General features: G+C 45.2%; 1 protein-coding gene across 11 annotated transcripts in view; it reads left to right on the top strand.

Moving 5' to 3' along the window:
- Nucleotides 1–27,400, top strand: part of ERG (ETS transcription factor ERG) — a 304,031-nt gene that overhangs the window by 263,455 nt on the left and 13,176 nt on the right. For 4 of the 11 annotated variants that reach the window (XM_021068468.2, XM_084986886.1, XM_084986888.1 and 1 more), the window contains 5 exon segments: nucleotides 13,431–13,634; nucleotides 14,443–14,523; nucleotides 16,914–16,985; nucleotides 25,683–25,751; nucleotides 26,932–26,988. In XM_021068468.2, coding sequence (XP_020924127.1) covers nucleotides 13,431–13,634; nucleotides 14,443–14,523; nucleotides 16,914–16,985; nucleotides 25,683–25,751; nucleotides 26,932–26,988 — 483 coding nt within the window. 11 annotated transcript variants of the gene reach the window in all.

Genomic DNA, 27,400 nt, shown 5'->3' with positions numbered 1-27,400 from the left:
TATTCTCACTTTACAGATAAAGGAACTAAAACTAGGGAAACCAAGATAGTTGGCCTAGATGTCTTAGCCAGTGATGTGGAGAGCCAGAATTCTAATCCAGTTCTGCCGGAACCCAGAGTCTGGGCTCTTATTCCAACATAACCCTGTCAAAAATGTCCCAGAAGAACATAAGAAAATAGAAGGATGGAATCAATTTGTTAAGTTGCTGTAGAGATTCTGAAGCAGTCTTTCCCAAGGGGACATTAGTAACAGGGTAGACGAGATGTCCAGAATCGTCTACCGTGTTGCTCAGCCTTTAACCTCTACATTTCCGTGATGATAGTGACTTCTCTGTTTTTCTTGAAACCAAGAGAAGAATCAAATTAAAAATAGCTTTGGACAACCTAAATGTCCATCAACAGATGACTGAATTAAGAAGAAGTGGAATATATACACAATGGAATACTACTCAGCCATAAAAAAGAACAAAATAATGCCATTTGCAGCAACATGGATGGAACTAGAAACTCTCATACTAAGTGAAGTAAATCAGAAAGAGAGAGACAAATACCATATGATCTGGGATATAATATATGGCACAAATGAACCTTTCCACAGAAAGGAAAATCATGGACTTGGAGAATAGGCTTGTGGTTGCCAAGGAGGAAGGGGAGGGAGTGGGATGGACTGGGAATTTTGGGTTAATAGATGCAAACTATTGCCTTTGGAGTGGATAAGCAATGAGATCCTGCTATATAGCACTGGGAACTATATCTAGTCACTTACGATGGAGCATGATAATCTGGGAAAAAAAGAATGTATACATGTATATGTACCTGGGTCACCTTGCTGGACAGTAGACAATTGACAGGACACTGTAAACTAGCTATAATAGAAAAAATACACATCATTATATTAAAAAAAAAGAAAATAGCTTTGAAATTCCCATTGTGGCTCAGTCGGTTAAGAACCTGACGTAGGGTCTGTGACGATGCAGGTTCAATCCCTGGCCTCCCTCCATGGGTTAAGGATCTGGTGTTGCCGCAAGCTGCAGTGTACGTCACAGATGTGGCTCGGATCCGGTGTTTCCATGGCTGTGGTGTAGGCCAGCAGCTGCAGCTCCAATTTGACCCCTAGCCTGAGAATGTCTATAAGCCACAGATGTACCCTACAAAAAAAAAAAAAAAAATAGCTTTAATTTAGTAAGAGTGTCTGGGTGGACCTTAGTAAAAATAGAAAAAAAATTAAGATAGGTGATTCTGGTGTGGTTCATCCTGTACTTAAGACACCTGGGGGATACTCCCAAGGCAGTTTATGGCCCTGCGTAGACTATAGGCTTAAAACCTTTTTCACGGTCAGCACACAAGTTCTAACCTCTGCTCTGGGAAGCCACTTAATCTTGCCGATCCTTAGTTTTCTTGCCACCAAAGTGAGAATGACAGTGATGCCTACTTTATCTAGTGCTGCGTGGGTTAAAGAAGACAGGATGTGTGAAGGGCATTAACAGTGCCTGGCGTGTAGTAACGCCTCCCCAAATCGCAGCTCTTCTTTTCACGTTGGGCCAGGCATTTGGGAGAGAGCCCTAGACTCAAGCGGTAAGCATGTGTTACACGTGGAATTGTGCCACCGATCAAAAGATAGGTTGAAGTGTTAACTTCCAGTGCCTTTGGATGTGACCTGATTTGGAACTGGAGTATTTTCAGATTTGAGGACACAAGGGCGGGTGTAATGAAATGACGGGTGCCCTTGTCCAAAGGAGGAGTTTGGACGCAGACATACAAGGAGGGGAGATGATGTGAAGATGCAGTGAGAAGGCCATGGTAAGATGGAGCAGAAGTTGGAAGGATGCAGCCACAAGCCAAGAACCCTGAGGATGGCTGGCCATCCCCAGATGGCAGAAGAGGATAGGAAGGATTCTACCCAGGGTCCCAGAGGGAGACCAGCTCTCCCAACACCTTGATTTCAGGCTTGTCACCTCCAGAACAGTGAGGCAGTAAATTTCTGCGGTTTTAAGCCTTTTTGTCTGTAGTACTCTGTTATGGCTGTCCTGGAAACCCCACACAGCATAAGCTTATTGTAGTTAGAACATGGGAGTGTAGGATGCCCAGGGGTATCGGTGGAGTGAGGAGAGTGGGGGACCAAAGACACCCACATTTAAAGAGGGGCAAAGAAAACCCAAGCAGGGAGAAACGTTTAAGTGGAACGAGTCATTCCATTTCTAAAACAGGATGCACGTAAGCCGTGTTGGCATGGAATAACTAAGGGGAGGCAGTAGGGGAAAAACATAAAAACAAAATCCCCAAACCAGATAATTCACTCAGGGAGAGTTGCAAATGACTCCATCCAGTGAAATATTCTGGCATGTCCGAATGTCAGAGGTATCTTTAGAGCCCAACAAAAACAATTTAGTCATGTATTTTTTGAATAAAATCAATAACGGAATTGTTGATTCTCAGCGCGTTGAAAGTAGGCACACTTTTAAAAATAGTTTTTGTGCTCTTTCATGGGCTATTGAACTGTTCACATATACATTTAAATTTCTGATAATTGATTAGTACCTGAATGAAGTAGAACATGGCATGAGCTAGGTTGATGGCTGCGTTGAAGATGGAAAAGTTTCAAAGTAAATGAGTAAAAAATATGCAGAGAAGACTCTTGGTTCTAGTAAAGTATTGAACCTGAAAGGGTCTTTTGCAGAGCACCTGCCAGTGATGAATGGAGGCGAACATCCTTTTAAATGCACAGCCGAGGCATTCCCGTCGTGGTGCAGTGGTTAACGAATCTGACTAGGAACCATGAGGTTGCAGGTTTGATCCCTGGCCTTGCTCAGTGGGTTAAGGATCCGGCGTCGCCGTGAGCTGTGATGTAGGTCACAGACACGGCTCGGATCCCATGTTGCTGTGGCTCTGGTGTAGGCTGGCAGCTACAGCTCCGATTGGACCCCCTAGCCTGGGAACCTCCATATGCCTTGGGAGCGGCCCTAGAAAAGACAAAAATAAAAAATACATGCACAGCTGAGCTGGGGAGAAGTCAGATCGTCAGATCAGGTGAATTCCTTAAGGATGAAAAACAAGGTGAGGGAATGGAGACAAGGCAGCCTGTTCTCGTGCTGTTACTGGTCCCTTAGATGGCTTGGATTGGGTGGGGTTCCAAAGTCTGTAATACAGAGATTTGGGTTTTAAAGGTTAACTAGGGGCGGGATATGTGATCTTGGGCTTGTGCAAAGCAGGAGTTGGACCTGATCCTTGCCCTTCCCCTTCACCCCCATGCACACAGCTGCGTGTTCCAGCAGTCTCCAGGCTGAGCAATTAACCACTGAAAAGTGATCATGCTCTAGTGATAACCTTGGGTACCTGGCAGAAGTAAATGTAAGATCTTCCTGGAGAGGGAGTTCCCGTCATGGCTCAGCGGAGACGAACCTGACCAGCATCCATGAAGATGCAGGTTCGATCCCAGGCCTCGTTCAGTGGGTTAAGGATCCGGCATTGCCATGGCCTGTGGTTGCAGACGTGGCTCAGATCCCATGTTGCTGTGGCTCTAACATAGGCTGGAGGCTGCAGCTCCACTTGGACCCCTGGCCTGGGAACCTCCCTATGCCGCGGGTGAGGCCCTAAAAAAAAAAAGACACACACAAAAATATTCCTGGAGAAGCTTGTCTCCAATCTAAGCTTTACAGAATTCCTACAGATAAAGGCCTGCAGAAGATGACCGTGCAACCCCAAATTATGAAAACAGGAAGAAACAATCTACCAAGACCAAGATTCCGCAGAAACAATAGACAGCATGATTAAATCCTCGAGAATGTCAGATAATTAAGTAGTGACATAGAGAATATAAAGTAAATGGATTTTAAAATGACCAGATACATAAAAGAAGGAATAAAAAAAGAGGGGAAGAGGGCATTGCAGAAGAGAACAGATAATCTTGAAGAAAAATGATAGACTATCTATAAACACAAAAATGTATTTAAAACTTGGTGTCAAAAAATATCAAAAAGCTCAGTAGGTAGATGAAACAGTTGCTTTGAAAACACTGAAGAGTGATTTAAAGAAGGGAGACTTGAAGAGTTCCCATTGTGGCTCATCGAGTTAAGAGCCCAACTAGTGTCCATGAGGATGTGGGTTTGATCCCTGGCGTCACTCAGCGGGTTAAGGATCTGGCATTGCCATGAGCTGTGGTGTAGGCCGCAGATTGGCTTGGATCCTACATTGCTGTGGTTGTGGCTGTGAATGGCAGCTGCAGCTCCGCTTCGACCCCTAGCCTGGGAACTTCCATACGCTGCAGGTGTGGCCCTAAAGAAAAGGGGCAGGGGGAGGAGAAGGGAGACTTGAGGTTGTCGTCAGCAGAGTGCAGCACAGTGACAAAGAGGTGGAAAATACGGGAAAACAAGTCAACAGTTGGGAAGGACTCATAGTGATGTCATATACAGATCCAATAGAAGTTCCAGGAAGGAGGAAATCCAGAGAAATGGAAGAGACAAAATATTTGAAGGGATAAAAGCCAAGACTATCCCAAAATTGATTGGAAAAAAAAAAAAAAAAAACTATTCTCCAAATACTGGAAGTACCAGGCAGAGGATAAATACGAATCTCTCTCTCTCATCACGTTACAGTAAGACTGTGAAACACCAAAGACAAAGTACTTCAGAGCCAACTAAAGCAAAAAAACTAGACTATCTGAACATAACGGGTTATGAGGACAGAAAACTTGTCAACAAGGAAACAGGGCACAGAGGGCAGTAGGGAAAAAACTCCATTGAACAGAGAGAAACTGACAAAACTCTAGTTATCTTCTGGTCTCTCAACTTTTTTTTTTTTCCTTCCACAGACTCAAATAAGGTGGAATAAAAATATTGGCCAATATTTTCCTATAAGATGAATGGTGAAAGACTAATGTTGAAGGTTCCTAAATTCCTCCCATTCTTTAGGGTGATTAAATCTAGGTTTTGTTTAAAGATTAACCGGTGAAGAAATCAAAGTTGAATGTGAAATAGCCAATCAGTAGAGAGACAAACAAACAAACAAACAGAAGCCAAAAAGATCAATCCACTCAGACATTTGGAAAGGAGACATAAAGAAGAACAGACGACAATAATAGAAAGCACAAAGAAGTAGAAAGCAGATACATCAGTAACAATAAATACAAGTAGACCGAGCGTGTCATCAAGACAGAAAGTGATAAAGTAGATTTTTAAAAATAAAAAGCTATGTGCTGTTTACAGAGCTGTCTAACACAGAAAAGGAATGACAGCAAAGAGGTGGGATAAGATATTCTAGTCAAATTTCAATCAAAATAAAGCTGACAAGAATGGAAACAGAAAGCAGAATGTATCACTGGGGAAAATGAAAGGTTATTACATAATGGAAAAAGTTTACATTTATGAAGACTGTATAACAATGATAAAATTATATGTACCTAATCACATAGCTTCAAAATACGTGAAGAACTATGAGGAGAGATAGACCGATCCACTTTAGTGAGAGGTTTTAATTTGCCTTCCTCAGCATTTGATAAATTGATGACATGAAAATTATGTATACATTACTAATTTTGATCAAGTGGTTATTTGTAGAAGGATGTACTTAAAAGTTAGAGGATATGCCTTCTTTTTAAGCACTCCAAGGACATTTGTAGAAATTGACCATGCCACAGGCTACAAAAATGTTAATGACCAATACTGAAAAAATCAGTATCATATAGACCTCATTCACTGGCCAAGGTGCAATAAAATTAGATGTAAGTAATTATCAAACAGTAACTGAGCCCCATTCATAGTTTGGAAATAAAAAGATTCAGAAATAATATTGAGTGTAGTCTCTTTGCTTGAGATCACATTTCAGTTCCTGGTGGAGTGAAGCTCAAATCTGAGCCAGTTCTTTCTTTTTGGGAGGCTGCACCTGTGGCATTCCCAAGTTCCCAGGCCAGGAAATGATCCTGCAGCACAGCTGCAACCGAGCGATCCTGCAGCACAGTTGCAACCGAGCCGCAGCAGCAACAATGCCAGGTCCTTAACTGCTGTGTCACCAGTCATCTCCTGAGCCGGTTCTCTTTATTGGACTTCTTTGTAAATGTAAATAAGTCTATTCCTAGAAGGAGGCAAAATGCTACATCTTATTTTTTTAGGCTTCTGAGTGTCTTGAGCCGCAGACTGGCCTGGCAGACTCACCAGTGTCTGGTTTGATAAAGACCTCATAGGATTGTGATATGGCTTAGAGGTACATTTTTTTGGATTTTTTTTTTTTTCATTACCAAGCGTGGTTGTTCTATTTAGAAGCCAATATTTTATGTTGGTATTGTTAGGAAAATGACACTCGGGGCTTAGATGACCGCCGGTTTGGTTCTTGTTTAAATTTTCTTTTCTTCATTCCTGTGGTGGGGGTGTGGGTGGTCTCTGAAACAGGATGTTTGCCTGTATGAGACCTTTGGTTTCATGAGGTGCAGTATGTCTTCAGCAATGCAATATCCTTTTGCTTAATTTAAATATCCACTTGATATTTTCCTGGCGGCAGTGGAACTCTACTAGGGCAAATCCAGTTTCAGGGAAATGTAAAAAAAAAAAAAAATGTAACCTTCCTGCCACCCACTGCTTGTCCACCTGCCCATCCCCCACAACCTTAAACAGTGCAACTCCAGAACTCTGCTGGGCTTTTTATTTATTTTTAACCCCAGTGTACTGGAATAGCATTCATAAACCTTTGGGATATTAACCGTGCCATCTAAGATCCGAATAAGAGGCTTCAGAGAGAGAGAGAGATGGCTTCTTTTTTCTTTTACCCTATACCACTGGGGTTTACTGTTTTGATGTCCATGAAATGCGATGTGATGACACAGTTGTTTTCAAAACATTTGGCGGACTGCAAACAACACAACTAATCTTGAGTGACTCGTGGTTCATCTGACAGAAGCACCTTTGAAAGCATCTTAAAGTGATAAATCAGACTTTCGTGTTCAACGAAAGAGGCTCCCCCTGTGATAATAGACTGTTTATTTCATTTTAGCAGCGTTTGCAACGTGGAATCCAGCGTGCGGATGCATTACTGCTCTGCAGTATGTTACTGTTGGCAAAGTGCTTTCACATAGATTATCATATTCACTTGTCTGCCCTCCCAGCAGTTCACTTAATTATCCACAGAAAAAAGAGAAACAAACTCCAGAGAGGTAAACTTTTACATCTAAGGAATGGTTGAGTCAGAACCCAACTACAAATGTTCCGGCTGCCAATAAAGCCTTTTATTTTATTACCAAGCTTACTGGGCTTGATGTAATTTAGGACATGCTTTGATTCCACAGACATTTTCAGTGACTCTGACATTCCTAGATCATAAAGTCCAGCCTTCTTAGCAAGATAGTCAAGGCTCTCCTTGACCTGACCCCAGCTTTCATTTCCATCCTCGTTAGGTCTGTGCGTTCCCTCTTAAACCCTCCACTCCAGCCGCACCGAATGTCTCACATGTCCCTCAAAACCATTAGCTGTTTTGCTCCTCCATGGGTACGAAGCTGGGTGCAAGCTCTGTCCCTAAACTAAAGGTCGTCTCTGCTTCTGTCACCCTGCTTCTGTCCAAAGTCCTTCTTGGTGACGCAGGCTCAAGCCAAACCCTTCTGGTGAAAACATTCCCTCTTTTTCTGATTGGGATCACTCGCTACTTCTCTGTACTCCCTCGTCCTGCTCAGAAAAACACAGCTTTCATTCTCTCTGTGGGTTGTCTTCACAGCCGCCTCCCTCTGTGGATTCTCGGCATCTCTCTCTCTTGGCCTCCTCGGAATCCCAGAAATGGTTGCAAACCTAGTAAATGCTCCATCCAATGCCAAATTCAGCTCCATCCTTATCCTGTCGGTTCTTGGATCTATGTATTTGTTTTAGAGAAGAGGCAAACCCGGCTCAGTTGTGAGGTTTGGTGGCAGGTTCTGGGCTGCACCGCTACCGGGGGGCAGAGGGAGTGGGACCCCGCCCCTAAAGAAGCCAGGGTCGGGGCTCATCGCTCTGTTCACCCTTATGGGACCGTGGGAATCCATCCCCTGTCCATCCCTCTTCCTCCCACCCTTCCCTTTGGTAACCATACGTTTGTTTTCAAAGTCTGAGTCTGTTTCTGCTTTGTTTTGTTTTGTTTGCTTTTTAGGGCTGTGCCTGCAGCATATGGAAGTTCCCAGGCTTGGGGTCAAATCAGAGCTGGAGCTGCCAGCCACAGCCACAGCCACGCAGGACCTGAGTTACATCTGTGACCTACACCACCGCTCATGGCAACACCAGATCCTTAACCCGCTGAGTGGGGCCAGGGATCGAACCTGTGTCCTCATGGATCCTAGTCGGGTTCATTACCACTGCACCGTGACGGGAACTCCTGTTTCTGTTTTATAAATACATTCATTTGTACCTTTTTAAAAATTCCACATATAAGTGATGATATACGATATTGCGTCCTTTCATTCTTTCCAGTGAAGCAGTTCTGATTATTGAACTGCATGAGTGAGTAATATTACATTTTTATACCCTTGAAATTTTATAAAAACACTTTATATATATATATGTATATATAAAACCATTTGTTTTAGTTTTGAAACATGGAGAATACATTTTTCATAAGTAACTTTTTAACCTAGTATTATCTGGTTCTTGTAGAAAAAAGAAAAGATAAAGTTCAGTGAAAAAAAAAATCTAAAAATCTCCTTGCTTTTTCCTCAGACACAGTAGCTGCCATTCTGTTGCCTATCTCTTCAAAATTCTTTCTGTAGATGTAGTTCTTGGCAAAATATAATTATGCTACCACAGTGTTTTCCACTTCGACTCTTCAATTTAGTCTGTTTGGAACATTTTTTTCCCCCCGCATCCACAAATCCACTCAGCAGTGTCAATTTAGTCTATTTGGAACATTTTTTTGCACATCAGTAAATACACTCAGCAGTGTCATTTTTAGTTTCTAAACATCACAGGGACTCTTCCGAAATGTCCAAGGACTTAACTAGTTGTCTTTTTGTGGGACATTTAGGGTGTTTCCAGGGTTTTGCTCTGATAAACAACATTACAAAGAACATCCTTGAAAATAATTCAATGCGCACTTCCTCTATTACTTCCTTGGGATAAATGTCTAGAAATGGAATTTTTAGAGACTCCGCACACGTCTTTTTTTCAGAGGCATCTGAGATGTCTTGCCGAATTGCTCCTTGGAAAGGTTGTAGCAGTTGACGCTCACGCCAGCCATCCAAGAGACTGGCCGCTGGACCAATCTGAAGCAGGAATTTAGAGATAACAGTGTGGGGAAAAAGAGCAATTGGTCCCTGGGGTCTTACGCATGATTCCCTTCAAGGAAAATGGAACGAGCCACTGGCACCTTGGGCCCAGCCGGGGAAATCAGGTTCCAGGCAAGGGGTGGTGGTGAGATTGGAGTTTGGGTTTTTTTTTTTTTTGGAGGGGGCTGTCTTCCTAAGATGTCATTTGGCCACGTCCGCAGGCGCCCGGGACTTCCAGGAAGATGTTTATATATCCTCTTTAGACTGTCTGGTCCCCCATTAGGAGAAGAACATGCATTCCCAGAATGAACTGATTTCCAGGAAGTTATACCAGCACCAGTCCTCCCATGGTGCTAAAGGCAAAACGGAACCAAAAGGAGGGTTTGGCTAATCCCTGGTGGTGGATTTTATCAGAAATGACTCGGGGAGCCGTGTGGAAGGGAGGGCCTTCTTCTGAGAGGGCTATTGAAGGGTCCTCAGCATAGAAGCAGAGAGAGAGGATGGGAGTGACAGGCGTCGCGAGGCCAGCCGAGGACCTGTCCCTGTGTCACCAGGAGTCCGCGTGTCCGATGGGGGAGGGGAGACAACGACCTTCCATGGAAACAGTCTGTGCTTTTAAACTTTTTTCCTCCCTGAAAGCAGAATCCTGACCCCGTGGCAAAAGAGCCATCTGAACTTTAATGAGTTGGACAAAGTTAACCCTCCGGATACACACACGGTTTTCAGAAACTCGCAAAACGTTTCCATGTGTTTGGATTACAAAGGGATAGGCACGCCTTTCTGTCATCAGTGCCGTGCGAGCTTTCGGGGATGTTCTTGGCTTCGCAGCAGAAGCAGCGTTTGTAGTTTTCAGATCCCCCATAGGGGCCCTGTGAGCATCGAATCTAATCTGGGTACTCACCTGTGGCCAGCGCTTCCCCAGGCTCAGCCTGCATTTGGGTCAGCTGAAAGACAGACTTGGGAGTTCCCTGGTGGCCTAGTGGTTAAGGATCTGGTGTTGTCACTGCTGTGGCTCTGGTCACAGCTATGGTGTGGGTTCGATCCCTGGCCTGGGAACTCCTGCATGCCTCAGGTACAGCCAAAAAACAAAAAAATAAATGAATTAATTAAAATGGAAAAGAGCCTTTGATCCAGCAGGACAGCAGTGGCACCTGAGATTCTGCATTTCTTTCCTTCCTTTTTTTTTTTTTTTTTTTTTTTTTCTTTTAATGGCTGCACCCACAACATATGGAAGTTCCCGGGCTAGGGGTCAGATTGGCGCTACAGCTGCTGGTCTTCATCACAGCCATGGCAGCGCCAGATCCGAACCACATCTGTGACCTACATTGCAGTGTGTGGCAACGCTGGATCCTTAACCCGCTGAGCGAGGCCAGGGATTTAACCTGCATCCTCATGGATACTAGTCAGGTTCTGAGCCACGATGGGAACTCCATCCGCTCTGTTGGGTTCCTAACCCGCTGAGGCTGAGCTGCGATGGGGAAATCGGATGCTGCATTTCCAGTTGGCTCCCAGGGGGTGTCCGTGCTGCCAGGACCCACGACCACACTCCAAGGAATGAAGCCCGGGGTAGGTGGTCTGAAGCACATGAGGATCCCCTGACAGCTTGTAACAGCTCTGATTCCCTGGGATGCCCTCTAGCAGAAGTAGTTCCCAATCTTTGTGGGTGAGATGTGGCATCCATGGCTTTTCATCTCTCCGTGATTCTAATGTGGAGCCCAGATTGTGGACCATTGAGGGTTCCTTCCCAGGTGAGCCAGGAGAGAGACACAGAGGGGTTCATTGATAAGGTAACTGGGTGTATGCATGGGATGGGGCCCAGGAGCTGCTTAAATGATGCACTAGGCTCCAGGATTGTCTTGGACACATCTTGGAAATACAGTGATGAGCATCAAGGGGAAATCAGAGGCTTTCGTGTTCATTTTAAAGTCACAGTATATACAGTGGATATGGTAAGAGAATTCGGATAGGTATCAGGATGGTGCATGAATCTGAATAGGGGGTACTTTGGGAGTGTCCGAAGGGAGGGGGGAGGAATAGGGTGGAGGTGGCATCTATTTATAATTTCTTTCCCTTAAAAAAAGATACATGGGAGTTCCCATCGTGGTTCAGTGGAAATGAACCTGGCTAGTATCCATGAGGATGCGGGTTCCATCTCTGGCCTCACTCAGTGGTTAAGGATCCAGTGTTGCCCTGAGCTGCAGTGTAGGTCGCAGATGTGGCTTGGATCCTGCATTGCTGTGGCTGTGGTGTAGGTCGGCAGCTGCAGCTCCAGTTTGACCCCTAGCCTGGAAACTTCCATATGCCCCAGGTTTGGCCCTAAAAAGCAAAAAGAAAAAAAAGGGGGGGATATGAGGTATCAGGGCAAGAACGAAAAAAGGGGAAGGGGAGACAGAAAGAGAAAAAGGAAAAGAAAGGAAAGAAGGAAGAGGGGGAGGGAGGCAGAAAGGGAGGAGAATTCAGGCGCCGTGACTGGCTGGCGGCTTCTCACCGTTACTGTTGTTGACTCTGAGCTGATAACGTGGTCCAGCAGCACCGCACATGCCCGTTCTTGAGCAGCCTGTGGCATTAGTAAGACCAAACAAGCTTCTGAAACTGTCAGCTAGAAAGTGATTCAAAGAATGAGGATGATTTATTCCTGCAGTCAGTGTCCTCCCACGTGGTGAGCAGAGCATGGTGGCCCATGCCTGTCCCCTTCCAGCCTGTCCGAGGCTTTCACCGCACGCGTGAAACAGACACGGACAGGAGAGCAGCCTCGGGAGGTTGCAGTGTGGAGAGACCCTGGGGTTAGAACTCTGGGCCCCTGCTCCTTGCCCAGGTGTGTCTCAACATTCAGAGACCCTAGGAGGAGCCCCGCGAGGTGACCTGTGCAGCCGTCCACCCAGGCGGTTTGCATGGAGTGGTCTCGCTTGGGTTTCCGTTGGGGGTCACCTGCTCCTTTTCCCTGGGGCCCTGCCCCCCCCCCGGCCCTCCTGGGGTCCCCTCTCATACATGGCAGCGGAGCGTGACGACACTGCCTGCATCCTGTAGGGTGTTTGTGCCCCAGCTGTGGAATGTGACAGCCCCTCCCTCCCCCCAGCCAGCCCCCTCCTGCAGGTGTGAGTTAGTTGCAAAACCAAGTTCTCTGCAGGAAAAGCGTGTAACTGACGGCTCTCTGAGAAGCACTAGCTCATGGGAAGTGCTGAGGTTCTGGCTCACCTACACTTCATTTCCAATTCTGTGCTCAATGTTTTTCACTATTTCACCAAAATACTGGGTTTTTTTTTGGTAATCTGTGAATAGAATCTTCTTATTATAATCATATAGAGATACTCATAGTTTTCTAAGGAAAGAGAATTTTCCTTTATTCTTATTTTTTTTCCTCCAAGCCCACGGCATGTGGAAGTTCCTGGGCCAGGGATCAAACCTGTACCACAGCAGTGACAATTCCAAATCCTTAACCATTAAGCCACCAGGGAACTCCAGGTTTCATGTATTTTTATTCATTTTCTCCCATTCTTTTTTTAAGTTGACGTATAGTTGATTTACAATTTTGTGTTAGTTACAGGTGTACAGCACAGTGATTCAGTCATAGATACATTATATATATCTGAAAAAGAATATACATATTCAGATGAGGATGTATAAATGAATAAATAAAAATGAAAATAAATGAATAAAAAGAAAACCCCATCCCCAGAGGAAACTTTAGATTATCTGAGTAACAAAAGGGCGGCTAGTGTGAATAATCCTAAACTAACAGAACAATTCACTTTAAAGACAATGGTTGGAGTTCCCATTGCGGCTCAGCAGAAATAAACCTGACTAGCGTCCATGAGGATGCAGGTTCGATCCCTGGTCCTGCTCAGTGGGTTAAGGATCTGGTATTGCCACAAGCTGTGGTGTAGGTCACAGATGTGACTCTGATCTGGTGTTACCATGGCTGTGGCATAGGCTTAAGCTATAGCTCTTATTTGATTCCTAGCCTGGGACCTTCCATATGCTACAGATGCAGCCCTAAAAGGAAAACCCAAAATTAAAGGCAGTGATCTCAGACCATGAGTCAGTTGGTTCTCCCAAGACATTCTCCTTGGACTGATCACTGTGCCTGGCTTGAGGCGGTGCTTCTGGAAGATCAGGAGGGGATGCTCCTGAAAGCTGTGGCTGGTGGGAGATCCCGCCTGGGATGGGGCTCTGCCCTGGGCATTTGCCTGCAGGAGTTGATCACATATGCTTCCATCCCCTTTCAGATCCTACGCTATGGAGTACGGATCATGTCCGGCAGTGGCTGGAGTGGGCAGTGAAAGAATACGGCCTTCCAGACGTCGACATCTTATTGTTCCAGAATATCGATGGGAAGGAGCTGTGCAAGATGACCAAAGATGACTTTCAGAGGCTCACCCCGAGCTACAATGCTGACATCCTTCTGTCACATCTCCACTACCTCCGAGAGAGTAAGGCGTTCCCCAGCCACACAGAGAGTGCTGTCCAGAGGTCCTTGGTCACCTGAGATGCAGAGGGTTCAGTCCAGTTGCCCACAGCATCTTTTTGCTCTAACCAGATGCCCATTTAGGCTTAGAAGATTATGACTGAGGGTGAACACATAGTGAGAAGTAGTTGGTGCTTTTATAAGAAGCCACAAAGTTAGCCTAGCCTTCAGCTGCCTCCTCTAGGGTCCCCAGACCAAGAAGCTCACATGTCAGAGGGAAACAGAGCTTTAGCTGGTCACATGTGATTTCAGTTCCATGATGGTCACACAGAGATGGAAACCTTATGGAAAGGCTCCTATTTGATGGGGATTCTGGAACTTATCTTCCTTAAAGGCAGACCGAGCCAAACACAAAAGGGAAATTTTTACGGGTATCTTGAGAATGTGGCTTAGCCTGCCAGGATAGCAATGGCATATTGGCGATGAAAGGCATGAATCCACAGAGTCCGCTGCATGCTTTAATATGTCAAGTGTCAAACATGATCAGAAGGAGATGGTAGACGCAGTGCAACCGTGGGGTGGTGTGAACTCCTTGGTGTACATGCTTTGCCTGGCATCCCAACCACTTTTTGCCTGAATTCAGCCTGGGCCCCCATCTAGGTTTTAACACGCTAACAAGAAGCAGGGCCATGGAGAGATTTCCAAGCTGCTCATGATACTAGGGTGGGGAGTGGAGGGGGTGGGTATTTTCTTTCTTCTTTTTTTTTTTTTAAAGGCAGGCAATTCTCTCTCTTTTCTTTCATGTGGATGTTGCCTTTTGTTTTGTTTTGTAGCACCTCTTCCACATTTGACTTCAGATGATGTTGATAAAGCCTTACAAAACTCTCCACGGTTAATGCATGCTAGAAACACAGGTAATGCTGGCCCTGCCCCTTCTCCCCAGAACAAGCCGAGGGTCTTGTCTACAGGTTGCATGCTTTACAGGTGGAATATGGACAGTCAATGCCTCAGGAAGGCAGAAGGCTCAGGTGGATGATTGAGTGGTCCTTGGTAGGTCAGAGGCTCTGTGTTGGCAGTACCACAGCCTCCAAGTGGGGGGCACCCTTTGGTCTCTGAACATGTCCCTGCTCTCCTTGCTGGTCAGAGGATTTCTTTCAACCAGGAGATGGCCAGAATTAGCCTTTAGCCAGAGCCTTAGCTCCCATCTGCTGGGTTTCAGTTTGCTGCAATTAGTTCTGAAATGCACTGTGCTGACTGTAAAAACTAAAAGCATGCTCCATATGAAGGGGCCTTAACATGCTCCTTTTTGGTTTCCCTTTTAAATTTTTATTCTTTTTTTTTTTAATTAATGACTGTACTCACAGCTGCTGCAACACCAGATCCTTTAACCTTTTAACCCACTGCGTGGGGCCAGGGAACAAACCTGTGCCTCCGTAGCAACCCAAGTCACTGCAATCCTATTCCTAACCCACTGTGCCATAGCAGGAACTCCCTACATTTTTATCCCTGAAGGAAGGTTCACTAGGACAAGCAGAAGTTGTGTCTTTCCCTTTTCAGTAAAGTTTTAGGCCATTTGACTTGACTTGAAATTTTCTTGCACAGACTTTGTACATTTGCAAAAATCAGTTACTTTGGGGGAGCGTTTGTTGAGAGGGAAACTGGGGTATAATTTTGGTGGATATGAAATTAGAGACTAACCAAATACCTGCCCTTCTGTGTCTAACCACGGATTCTGCGTTTTCTTGATTTAGCTATGTTTTTTTAATTTGCCTGTGTGTGATAGAGTTTAACGTGATGCTTCTTCCTGGCTAATCCTCCTCCCTGCCCTCCCAAGAGAGGCTGGGTTTTCTGCGGATGAATGTGCTCCTGGTGGCATCTGTTTCCTCTCTCCTGATGGAGACACTACAGAAATGTGGCTGCAGGCTGCGCACCCCACTGTATATTAACCTTCGGGGACCCCCTGCCACCCCCAGGCGAGGGGGAAAACCATCAAGTGTTGGAAAGACTTAAGCAACTGCTCAGAAGCCAGCCAGCCAATTCCTAGTCAGCCTTCATGGAGAAACATAGCCATTTTCCAAGTACTTGCCATGTTTATTTCGAAATGTATAATGTGAGTGATTCCAGGCCTGAGTATCACAAAGAGATTGCTCGTTGAGCTTGGTCCTCAATATTCAGAACATCATGCTTTTAATCTAAAGCTTAAAAAAACTGCTTTGAGGAGTTCCCGTCATGGCTCAGTGGTTAACAAATCTGACGAGGAACCATAGGTTGCCGGTTTGATCCCCGGCCTCGCTCAGTGGGTTAAGGATCCGGCGTTGCCGTGAACTGTGGTGTAGGTTGCAGGTGCAGCTTGGATCCTGCGTTGCTGTGGCTGTGGTGTAGGCTGGAAGCAACAGCCCTGATTAGACCCCTAGCCCGGGAACCTCCATATGCTGCAGGCATGGCCCTAGAAAAGACAAAAAAGAAAAAAAAAATTGCTTTGAGGGGATAGTACACTTTCTGGATGTAGACTGCACAGGCCAGGCTGCTAATGACCTTGTGGCCAGAAATAACCTGCACTTTAGACAGACTCATTCCTCCCCACCCTTAGGAAACACTTTGGAGATACACTGTGCTAATTTCATAGTCATTTAAAAAAATTTGTAACCATGAGTGCAAATCTCAAGAAAGCTCTGATTTCATTATTTTTGTGATTGTTTCACATAGAGAAGGTATTGAAAAGCGGAACAACAATTCCAAGTGGACTGAACTGCGGAAAGGAAAATATTTTTTTTCTGTTCACAGTTTGAGCCTTGATTGAGAGCGAGAAAGGAAAAATATGCATTTGAGCAGAGATGTGGATTAATTTGCAATAAGATCTATATATTCTCGGGCAAGATATGTATAATTTTTGGGTACGGCTTCCCAAGGGCTCTGTAAAATATTTTCTGGGTTTTTATACAATTTGGGAAGTAAAACCCCCGCCATAGAATTGTTTTCGTAAGATGAGTTTGCTGGCAGTGGAGGGGGAGGCGGGATGAGGGGTTGGGGAGACACATAGATGAGCTTTAGGAGGAAGCGGCAGAACCAGAACATAAGCTGCCTTATGCCAAGTGGGACACAGACAGCGTCACGTCCCCTCGCCTTTTGAGCACCTGTTTCTGACCCTTGTGCATGTCCCCTTCCTGCAAAGTCCCACACGGCTGGCTCCAGGAGGCCCCCCCACCCCCGGCCGTCACGGGGCAGAGTAGACGAGGCACTGTTGCTGAGACTGACAACCACAGCAAGAGATCCTCACGTGTTTTGTCTTTCCTTTTGTCTGCAGGGGGTGCAGCTTTTATTTTCCCAAATACTTCAGTATATCCTGAAGCTACGCAAAGAATTACAACTAGGCCAGGTACGAAAATGCCCCTGTGTAATCTCTGTATTGAGAGACATCCCCGGATGTCCTGTAAGATCCGTGACCTAAGTCACATGACCCCCCAAGACAGCTGATCATGGATCTGAGTCCTAAACAGTCTTATCCTGCCTCTGTGGATCTGGAGCCTAGAATCCGCCAGATCTTTCCATTCGGAGATCATGCTAACCATCCCTGAGCTGTGGCATTAAAGCCAACCAGCTCCAGAGTTCCCATTGTGACACGGTGGGTGGCAAACCTGACTAGTATCCATGAGGATGCGGGTTCGATCCCTGGCCTCGCTCAGTGGGTTAAGGATCCGGTGTTGCCATGAGCTGTGGTGTAGGTCACAGACGCGGCTCGGATCTGGCGTTGCTGTGGCTGTGGTGTAGGCCAGTAGTTGTAGCTCCAATTCGATCCCTAGCCTGGGAACTTTCATATGCTGTGGGTGCAGCCCTAAAAAGCAAAAAAAAAAAAAAAGGAACCAGCTCCTTACTTAGCTGATGGGCCATGAAGGCGTCCTGGGCGCCTGACAGTCAGGAATCTGTCTGATTTCAAGTTTACAGAACGGGTCCCCTGTGCTCCTTCAGGGGACAGCACAGGGGCAGAGTGGTCCCCATGCACTAGTGACCGGTTCCCAGCTGTCACGGGAGCCAGTCTCTCAGAGCCGAAGTGTGTTGTCCATCGCATGGACATCTGATTCTTACTTTACGGCTTTCCCTCTCACTCGGGTTCTTCATTTAGGTGTCAGTCATGAAAGGGAAAATCAGTATTTATCAGGTGTCTATTAGTGCCAAGTGCAGTGTTAGATTCTGGGAATTTCGACATGAAGCAGACCTCAGAAAGTGCCCTGGCCTCGGAAAGCTGGCCTTGCCCATTCCTGCAGAGGTCCGTGCAGCCTCCCGAGGGCCAGCCACGGGGCTGTGGTAGAGAAGGAGCCCATGGGTGCTCAGTCTGAAGTTCTAGATGTTTCAGCGGAGGCACCTAGAACCGAAACAGACTCACCCCTGTAAACACCTCCCCCTAAGGAGGAGCATCCCAGAGCTGGAGAGCAGACGTGGCTGTTGCGGCTAAAGCTCTGATCGTGCAGTGGAGGCTCGGCCTCTAATGAGGCCCTGGGCCCGAGGAGGATTAGGTGTGGCGAGTGGAGGAGGGGGGGGTGGCTCTGGGCGAGCATGGCTTAAACACCTGTCCCCTCACCGGGACGTGCAGTGCTGAGAGCCAGATGCCATGTGCCAACCTCAGAGCCGAGGAATCGTTCAGGGAGGGATGGCTTTTCCATATTCACGTGTGGATTTAGAACTCACACCCCCTTAGACTCACGCTCTTACCCTTTGACCACTGTCTGGGTCCAGGCTGCCCGAGGCTCATTTTGAACTGGTCCAAGGCACTCACATGGGCACTGCTGTTTCTTCCCAGTGGAAAAGACAGAGGCCGGTAAGCTAAATAGCCTTGGTATTTAGTGATGCTGCTGCTTGGGGTTGGTCTCACTCCAACAAGGCCCTGGGACTGGGTAGGGACTTCAGGCCGGAGATTTCATTAAGTTTGCCCTCCTTTTCCTCCGGGAAAGCAGAGTAGAAAGGCCCAAGGTGCGTAGTTACCTTTGTCACAGGCCATTTAATCGAGGGCAAGACCCTGGGTCTGGAGTGAACAAGACTGGCCCTAAAGAAACCCACCTTGGGAGTTCCGTTGTGGCTCAGCAGAAATGAACCAGGCTAGGATCCATGAGGACGCAGGTTCAATCCCTGGCCTTGCTCAGTGAGTTACGGATACAGCGTTGCTGGGAGCTATGGTATACATTGCAGAAGTGGCTCAGATCCTGTGTTGCCGTGGCCATGGTGTAGGCTGGCAGCTGCAGCTCTGCCTCGACCCCTGGCTTGGGAACTTCCATATGCCTCAGGTGTGAGCCTAAAAAAAAAGAAAGAAAGAAAGACAAGCAAAAAGCAAAAAAAAAAAAAAAAAAGAAAAACCCACTTTGAGTATTGAAAAAGGAAAATTGAAGTACACACATCACACTAGTTGTAGAAATTCCCGAGTTTACCTCCCGGAAACGCACCTTGGGGAGGACAGGAGAAGCGCAGGAAAGTCACGATAATCTTGTGAGCGTTTTTTAAACGACTGTCCATCCATGCGCACAAAAATAAAAGCTGTCTATAAAACATTTGGCCGGGGATTGTTTATTTGTTTGCTGGTTTGAAGCACTCTTAGAGATGCCTCTGACTGAGACGTGAAAGCCAGGGACTGTGAGCTGGTGTCAGGGTTGTGTTGAAAGGTCACCACTCTGGCCATGCGAGTCAGTTCAGCACGATGATCAGAGCAGCCGGCTGGCTGCTTATTGCTTCAGGGGCAGAACAGTGGAGCCCCTTTTTTCATACTGTAGGATATGGTGGATTGGGAATATGACCTGTCCAGGCATCAGAGGGGAGAGTGGCCAGGAGGGTGATGGCTGCGATGCTTCCGCCCAGGGAGAGACAAGGGTGGCAAACTCGGGTCACCTGGCAGAGTTCTGATGATGCTCTTCCTCAGGGCTGCCACTGAGTGTGACTTGGAAGAGACTCAGTTTGTACCAGAGACACCTGTTTTGATGATGCTGCCGTGATCATGAAAAGAGATACAAGTATTGGTGTCTGAGCTACAAAGAATTGAAATCAGAGTGAACTAGCCTGAGAACTGTTTGTTCCTGGCCAAATTCAGGGATTTGACCTTGGGGCAGAGATGTATCTGTATACCTTGGGTGGACCAGTGGCCAACCTTGAATGAATGGTTTTGATATGAAAGCCAGTAATGGTACCGTTGGAGACCTTTGGGATGGCTTGGGGGGAGGGGGGTGCATGAGTCATTGGGGGCGGGGGTCCCTGGGGATCTGACTGTGTCTTGGTGGTCAGTGGGTGACTGCTCTCAGGAGGTGGTGCTGACTCTTCTTGGGAGAGGCCCTTGGGGCCTTGAGGGTAGAGACCCCAGTTCCCGTACCCCTGCGCTCTTGGTTTGCCGTGTCCATCCATTGCTCTAATCCCGTGTCCTTGGAAACAGAGGACCTTCCTCCCACCTGTGTCTTCGTGCCCAGTCCTCCCTCCCAGTGTCCACTGCCCAGCTCCTGCCTTTCCTTCCTGCCTTGAGTACCCTCCCTGGGCCGCCTCTTCGCATCTACCTTTCCTTCTTGTTGTGGCCCAACTTCCCCTAAAGATTAGTTATTCCAGAGTCACCTGACTTCGTCCGCTGTCCAGTGGCTGTGTCATTTCAATCCCCCCCCCCCCCACAACTGTCGGGACTATTCAGGGACCTTAACAGGTAACACCTGATGGCCATTATATTCCTTCGTTTATGCCTCATCAGTTCTTTTCCCATGCTTGTTCTTATTTGTTTTCCCCAAACTTTCCTGATTGAAAAGGCACCCTCTTTCATGACCCTTTGTTGAAGTGGCATTTAGATCAGTCTCTTTTCATAGAAAGTGCTAACACCTAGGCTGATCAGTTTACTTTCTATGTTTTCTCATTGTATTTTATGGTGTCATATGTGTTCCTTGGGTAGTGTCTGCAATTCCTACCAGCAGCCCTTTGCCCATCTCCCCTTAAGCACTCTCCTTTGCTGAACACATGCCTTTTGGGACCATGGGCCCTGGGGACCTCAGGTGGCATAATAGAGACAGATGTGACTCAGAGGCACTTGCAAGCTGGTTTTCTGACCTCATGATGTGAACTCTGCCTGACATCCTGGGAGCAGAGTATGGGAAAGCTCTGGTATGTGCCAAGGATGTTCTGCGACCCCGTCTTCCCCTCCTCCATCACCATGGCAACCCATGCACCATGATATGCATCTAGGATGTTATTAGAAGAGACTTGGATCTGCAAGTGCAGCCTTGACTTTCACTTTTCAGCTGGTGCTCCTCCAGGGTGTCTCAGAATCCGAAATGATTCTTCCTTTGGCATTTGTACCTTAGTGCAATTCAGCATCTCCAGTAATAGCAGGAGAACCCGGCTCATGTGCTTTCTCCTCAGTTAAGTAAAGCAAATGACTGTATCACAGCAAAGGACTAGAGAAGCATTCTTTGCTTTGCCCTGGCTATGCCGTCACCACAGAGACCTGCAAACCAAGATGAAAAGGGGAGGCAAAATGCCCTCTGATCACCACGGTTTTGACAGAGGATTTTAGAAGACTGTGGAGAGATCTGGAGGAAAACAGGAGAGGCTGATGTAGTTATCTTAGCAGACTTGACTCTAGAAATTCCTTGCATTGAATAATGGTTTATAGATTGGTTTGGGGCAATAACTCTCTGTCTTTCTGTCTTTGCCATCAGCGTGTAAGTTCATTGAGATGAAAATTGCCAAATTTCATCCTTTCCCATCCAGTGCAGCCAGGGACTTCCAGAGTTACTATGTAACTGTAGCATGGACCCTACAGAATGAGGATCAGCTTTGCCATGATCCCAAGTTTTGGCCTTTTGAAAATAAAGTGGTGCATGGAAGTCAGGATGGCTAGTGGGCTGTTTTTCCATAAACTTGAAAGGAGGATCTCTACGTTGGTGAACCTAATCCTACAGGAAGGGCAGCAAGGATGCTGTCTTAAATCATTGATGTCTAGGGAAGGGGATTGGATGGGGGCTCTCATTCAGAATCAGGAACTGATCTTACCTCCCAGAAAATAAACAGAGGTGCTGGGATGGAGGGAGCCAGCATCAATCACACTCCCTATTTGTATTTAATGATTTCTGGTCTAGATCATGGCATACATCATACTTCCTTGGAATTCTAGGCTGCCTGTGAAATGGCTTTTATAAAGTTCAGTTTTAAAACACAGCCCCTTACAGAAAAAAAAATAGCAGAAGCAATGCCAGAAAGCAGCCTTCCCTGGTACAGGACCTTCTGGCAAGTGTGTGAGCCAACAACCTTGAAGGTCAAAGTTGAAGAGAAATGGAAAATGGGTGGCAATGACCACCCAAAAATTAAATATAAACTGGGTTCTCACTAGAAGTCCTGTGATCTATGACCTATAAGGGGCAAAGAGAAAATGTACATGGAGTAATAATTTTTGCTCAAACTGGCTCTGCTTGGAGCTGGTATAGCTGCAGGCAAGGTCACTGAGATAGTGTCTCCCATTTCCGCAGGGCTTAGTTCAACATTCCCCAATGTCATGGGCGGGGGAGGGGGGTTGCGCTTGGTGCCCATGGCATGGGACCAGTAGCTGATAAGAGATCATTGGACCAGAATTTCATGAACAAAAACAAAAGCCTACTTATCTTCCATGGTAATATGTTTATGAACACATGAATCATTCTTCATATAAACATCTCAACCTCTTGGCTAAAAATCAGACTTGGAGTTGTTTAGGTTCTGACTGATTTTTCAAGGGACGTGGTTTTACACCCTAAAAAAGACTTGATGAAGAAAGTTTCAAAATGTATTTCCGTTGGTAGTTTGGTGTTTTTTATTTTTTCCACTCACATTTCCTGGGAGTATTTTTATGTTTAAAGTGGTAGCGGACTAACCTCCCGACGTTTGCTGTTAATTCCATTTGTGTTCTTATACTTCAAGTAAAAGCATTCAATCTAGAATTCTTTCCACACGTTGACTTATTTGTATTAACACACTCAGAGAGCATTTCTGAAATATTTAACCGTAGGAACACAAGTTTCTAGAAAAGAACAATGGAAATTGTCTAGAACGGGCTTTCTCAAACTGTAATGTATGATCACACCAACTGGGATCTTGTTAAAATGCAGTTTTTTTTATGGAAGTACAGTTTTTACAGTTTTGTGTTAGTTTCAGCTGTATAGCAAAGTTATTCATATATGTATTCATTTTCCAATTCTTTTCCCTTATGGATGATTATGAAATATCGAGTATAGTTCCCTGTGCTATGCATTAGGTCCTTGTTGGTGATCTATTTTATATACAGTAGTGTATATATATTAATCCCCAACTCCTGATTTATCCTTTCCCCATTCCTCTCCCTTTTGGTAACCATAAGTTTGTTTTCCTTGTTTGTGGGTCTATTTCTATTTTGTATATAAGTTTATTTGTATCATTTAAAAAAATATTCCACATATGAGATATCATATGACTTTTGTCTAGCTTCCTTCACTTAATATGATAATCTCTAAGTCCATCCGTGTTGCTGCAGGTGGCATTATTTCATTCTTTTTTATGGCTGAGTAGTATTCCATTGTGTATATGTACCGCATCTTCTTTATCCATTCTTCTGTTAATGGACGTTTAGGTTCCTTCCATGTCTTGGCTATTGTGAATAGTGTTGCTATCAACCCTGGGATGCATGTATCATCAAATTATGGTTTCTTCCATATAGATGCCCAGGAGTGGGATTGCAGAATCATATAACTTGATCTGTAGCTCTGTTTTTGCTTGTTTTTTACCAGAATCTGGTAAAAGCAGATTCTGATTCAGTAGAACTAGAGTGAGATTCTGCACTTTTTGCAGGCTCCCAGGTGTTGCCAATATTGCTGGTCTGTGGAGGAACAAAGATCTAGAACATATTTCTGGATTCACCTGCTTTTCATTTGATAGACAGAAGCCCCTTGTTGATGTGCCTCTTGGCTCCTGCGGTAGGCTAGCTGCTGTTTCGATTGCTCTGCTGGTGGATTTTTCTCGGACAGTTTTTAGATTGAGACTCTGGCTAACCATTTTGTAGACAAAATGCAACTAGATGAGAATCCATGTGTAAATGTTCCCAGAGACTTAAGTTGAAATTTAGTTGTAAATCGATAGCAGCTGCAGATTTAATTCCCATGTGTAACCCCAACACCAGAAAAGTGAGAATCTGAGGAACTGGGTGGGAAAGGCTTACAGCCCAAAAATACAAAAATGCCAGCTGAGAAGGGCTGGTGAGCAATAGCAGAGTTTCAAAAGAAAAATGATCGAACTCAACCCAAGCTCTGGAGGATAGGATTTCACAGACCACACTAGTCGAGATGCTTGTTGCCAAACAGACCAAATCAATTACAGCAATTCTGTGTTGGATTTCACATTGCATTTCATTGCTGTTCTCTCTGGGATATGAAAATAAGAAGAGACACATCTTTTGCAATACAGTCAAGTGTTTTGAAGATTGACCCACCAATCTGCCAAATTTAAATAAGGTTTAAACATTGGTCTGCTCTCCAAGTGAGGTTTTATAGCCATCTCTAGGTGCCTGGCAGCAGAATACCTGCTTCAGTCCTTGGCAGTGGCTTTCAGCTGGCCCAGGGTGACATATAGCATTGAACTGAAACCCATCAATCCAAGAATAAACAGTTCTGAAATGGTTCTAAAGTAAGAGTGCATATAGAAATAGCTTTATAGGCACAGTTAGTAAGAGCATGCCTACTAGTGTTTCTGGAAAACACACACACACACACACACACACACATATTTTGCTTTTTTAGGGCCATGCCTACAGTACATGGAGGTTCCCAGGCTGGGGGTCGAATCAGAGCTACAGCTGCAGGCCTATGCCACAGCCACAGCAATGTGGGATCCGAGCTGCATCTGTAACCTACATCCACAGCTCATGGCAATGCCAGATCCCCAATCCACTTAGCGAGGCCAGGGGTCAAACCCACATCCTCACGGATCCTAATCAGATTCATTAACCACTGAGCCACAAAGGGAACTCCTCTGGAACATATTTTTAAAAGAAACTCGAAACGGCTTAGAATCATAGTCATTAATAGAACTCTCACTGAGGATACAGAAGTATAATTAGTCAATTTGCATATGCAAAGTATAACGACCTATGGCATAAATACAAAAAAAATCATTGACTTATACTTAAGCTCTGCAGTCGTTGCTGATATGTTGTGAGGACAATACTGTTTCAGTCTTTTTTTAAAAAATTTTATTTTATGACTGCACCTGTGGCAAATGGAAGTTCCCCAACTGGGGATTGAATCCAAGCCGCAGCTGCAACCCATGCCACAGCTTAAAAGAATGCCGGGTTCTTTTAACCCACTGTGCTGTGCCAGGGATTGAACTCATGCCTCTGCAGTGACCTGAGTGACTGCAGTTCAATTCTTGACTCACTGCACCACGGTGGGAATCCCAATACTATTTCAGTCTTGCCGTTGATTTCTTGCAGTTCATTTTAAACAAATTCTGAATTCATTTAGGGAAGGTATAAGCATAGACATTTGCAAAGAAAAATAACCAGGCCTTTAAGACGGATTTAATAGAAGTGGATGAGATTATAAAGGGACAATGAAGAGTGGCTGAGGGGGGCAGCTGGCAAATAAGAGATAACAAGGCAGTGCTTACATCCAAGGAAGAAGAAGAAGGACAGTGAATGTCATTTGCTGAATTTAGGATCAAGATCCATCAACCAGCGTGTGGGCTCTGTTTCGGGCAGGTCATGCAGATAATACAGGGGTGGTTTTAGGTGAGTGCCTGCTGGATGCAGGACAGATTAGATTGCAAGAAACTTTTGATGTGGCCCTGATGTATGTTTATAAAAAATTACCTTACCAGCTCTGAGAGAATCTGTCCATGAGCGTTTTCAGATTAATGGATAAAAATATGAATTCAATAAAATAAACAAAATATAATTTGAAAATAAAATCCAAATCTCATGGAATCTAGGTTCTTTCTTTTTTGGATAACTCCATTTTCTTGCGCAGTATTTATTCCAATAAACACAAAACATAAAGCATGTGAAATAATCTCTCACCAAGTTGCGCTATGGATCTTATAGTCAATGGACTTGTCTTCACAGATTTACCTTATGAGGCACCCAGGAGATCGGCCTGGACCAGTCATGGCCACCCCACCCCCCAGTCAAAAGGTACAGTGTTGGCTCCTACTGCCTTGAATCCTTGCATCACAGGGCAGTGGGTACCTACTGATGGAGTAAATGATAATTTTTGTAACCAGTCTGCTTTTTCAGCACATAAAGTGGTTGTCCCTTGGCACTGAAGCACAACTGATCTTTAAATGCAGTGATCCTTTCTCTATTGTGATTATACCTCTTTCTATAAGAAAAAGAAATGAATGATGTAATCTATTTCAACACGGACAAATGTGTGTTTCATGGGATGTTTGAGCACAAATTAAATACCAGGTGATTTCCTAATCTTGGCCATGTTTAAAGTATTCCTTGCTTTATTTTAGTTTCCTGAGGGTTTCCCTTTATTTTAGAGTGCAAACATTCTAACCTGTTTTATGAACCACCTTAATCTTTTTTTTTTAAATTTGCATTTTGGAAAAAGGTAAAAATACATTTTTTAGGGCTCCACCACAGCGTATGGAAGTTCCCAGGCTAGGGGTCAGATCAGAGCTGCAGCTGCAGGCCTATACCATAGCCACAGCAATGCCAGATCCAAGCCAATTCTTTGACCTACATCGTGGCTCATGGCAATGACAGACATTTAACTCACTGAATGAGGCCAGGGATCAAATGCACATCCTCATGGATACTAGTCAGGTTCTTCACCTACTGAGCCATAGTGGGAACTCCATACAAATACATGTTTTAAATTGATTAAAGGGCTCTCTTTTGCTACAACATTTATATTTGGTTTCTTTAGAAAGGAAGCATTTTCCTTCCCATAAGATGCTTCTTATTATAAGAGTAAGTCTGGGAGTTCCTGTCGTGGCGCAGTGGTTGACGAATCCGACTAGGAACCATGAGGTTGCGGGTTCGATCCCTGCCCTTGCTCAGTGGGTTGAGGATTCGGCGTTGCCGTGAGCTGTGGTGTAGGTTGCAGACACAGCTTGGATCCTGCATTGCTGTGGCTTTGGCATAGGCTGGCAGCTACAACTCCAATTAGACCCCTAGCCTGGGAACCTCCATATGCCGTGGGAGCGGCCCAAGAAATGGAAAAAAGACCAAAAAAAAAAAAAACAAAGAGTAAGTCTGTTATTTTTAATAGCTAGGATAATTGATAGAATGGTGATATAACAGCATCAAAGACTAGTAGCCAAATACTGGTTATAGCTAATTGTCTCCAATTTTGGATTTTCAGCTGCTCAACCATCTCCTTCCACAATGCCCAAGACTGAAGACCAGCGTCCCCAACTAGGTAGGTTTCAGGGAGCATCTTGATGGCCGTAAAAGAAGAAACAGGTTTAGCAGCATCTATCTGAAATGTGTCACTTTCTAAATGAAATTAGTGTTACTTCGTCTTCTCTATGATGGCTCCAGGTGTAAAACAGGGACCAAATTATCAGTCTCCTCAATTGGGATGACTTGAGATTTTGCTAAAGCATTTCCAGAATCTATGCAATCTGTATGGACAAAAACCATTTCACCTGCACACAGGCAGCCTCTTTGTGACCTGGGAATTCTTTTTACTTCCACTTTCCAGGTCATGTTACAGCAACATCAGCATTTGTGCCAAACCCATTGCGGAAATGCAGTGAAAAGTTGCTGTTGCCTGTGTGCTGAGCAGCACGGCCAACGTGGCCCTGGGGCTGGCCAGGGACTGAATACAT

The sequence above is a fragment of the Sus scrofa genome, chromosome 13, assembly GCF_054392235.1.
Source record: "Sus scrofa isolate SSC_HxYL_T2T_F1_AM1 chromosome 13, Sscrofa_HxYL_maternal_Yorkshire_Landrace_v2.0, whole genome shotgun sequence".
Lineage (NCBI taxonomy): Eukaryota > Metazoa > Chordata > Mammalia > Artiodactyla > Suidae > Sus > Sus scrofa.
This window is presented reverse-complemented; position numbering and strand designations above follow the sequence as displayed.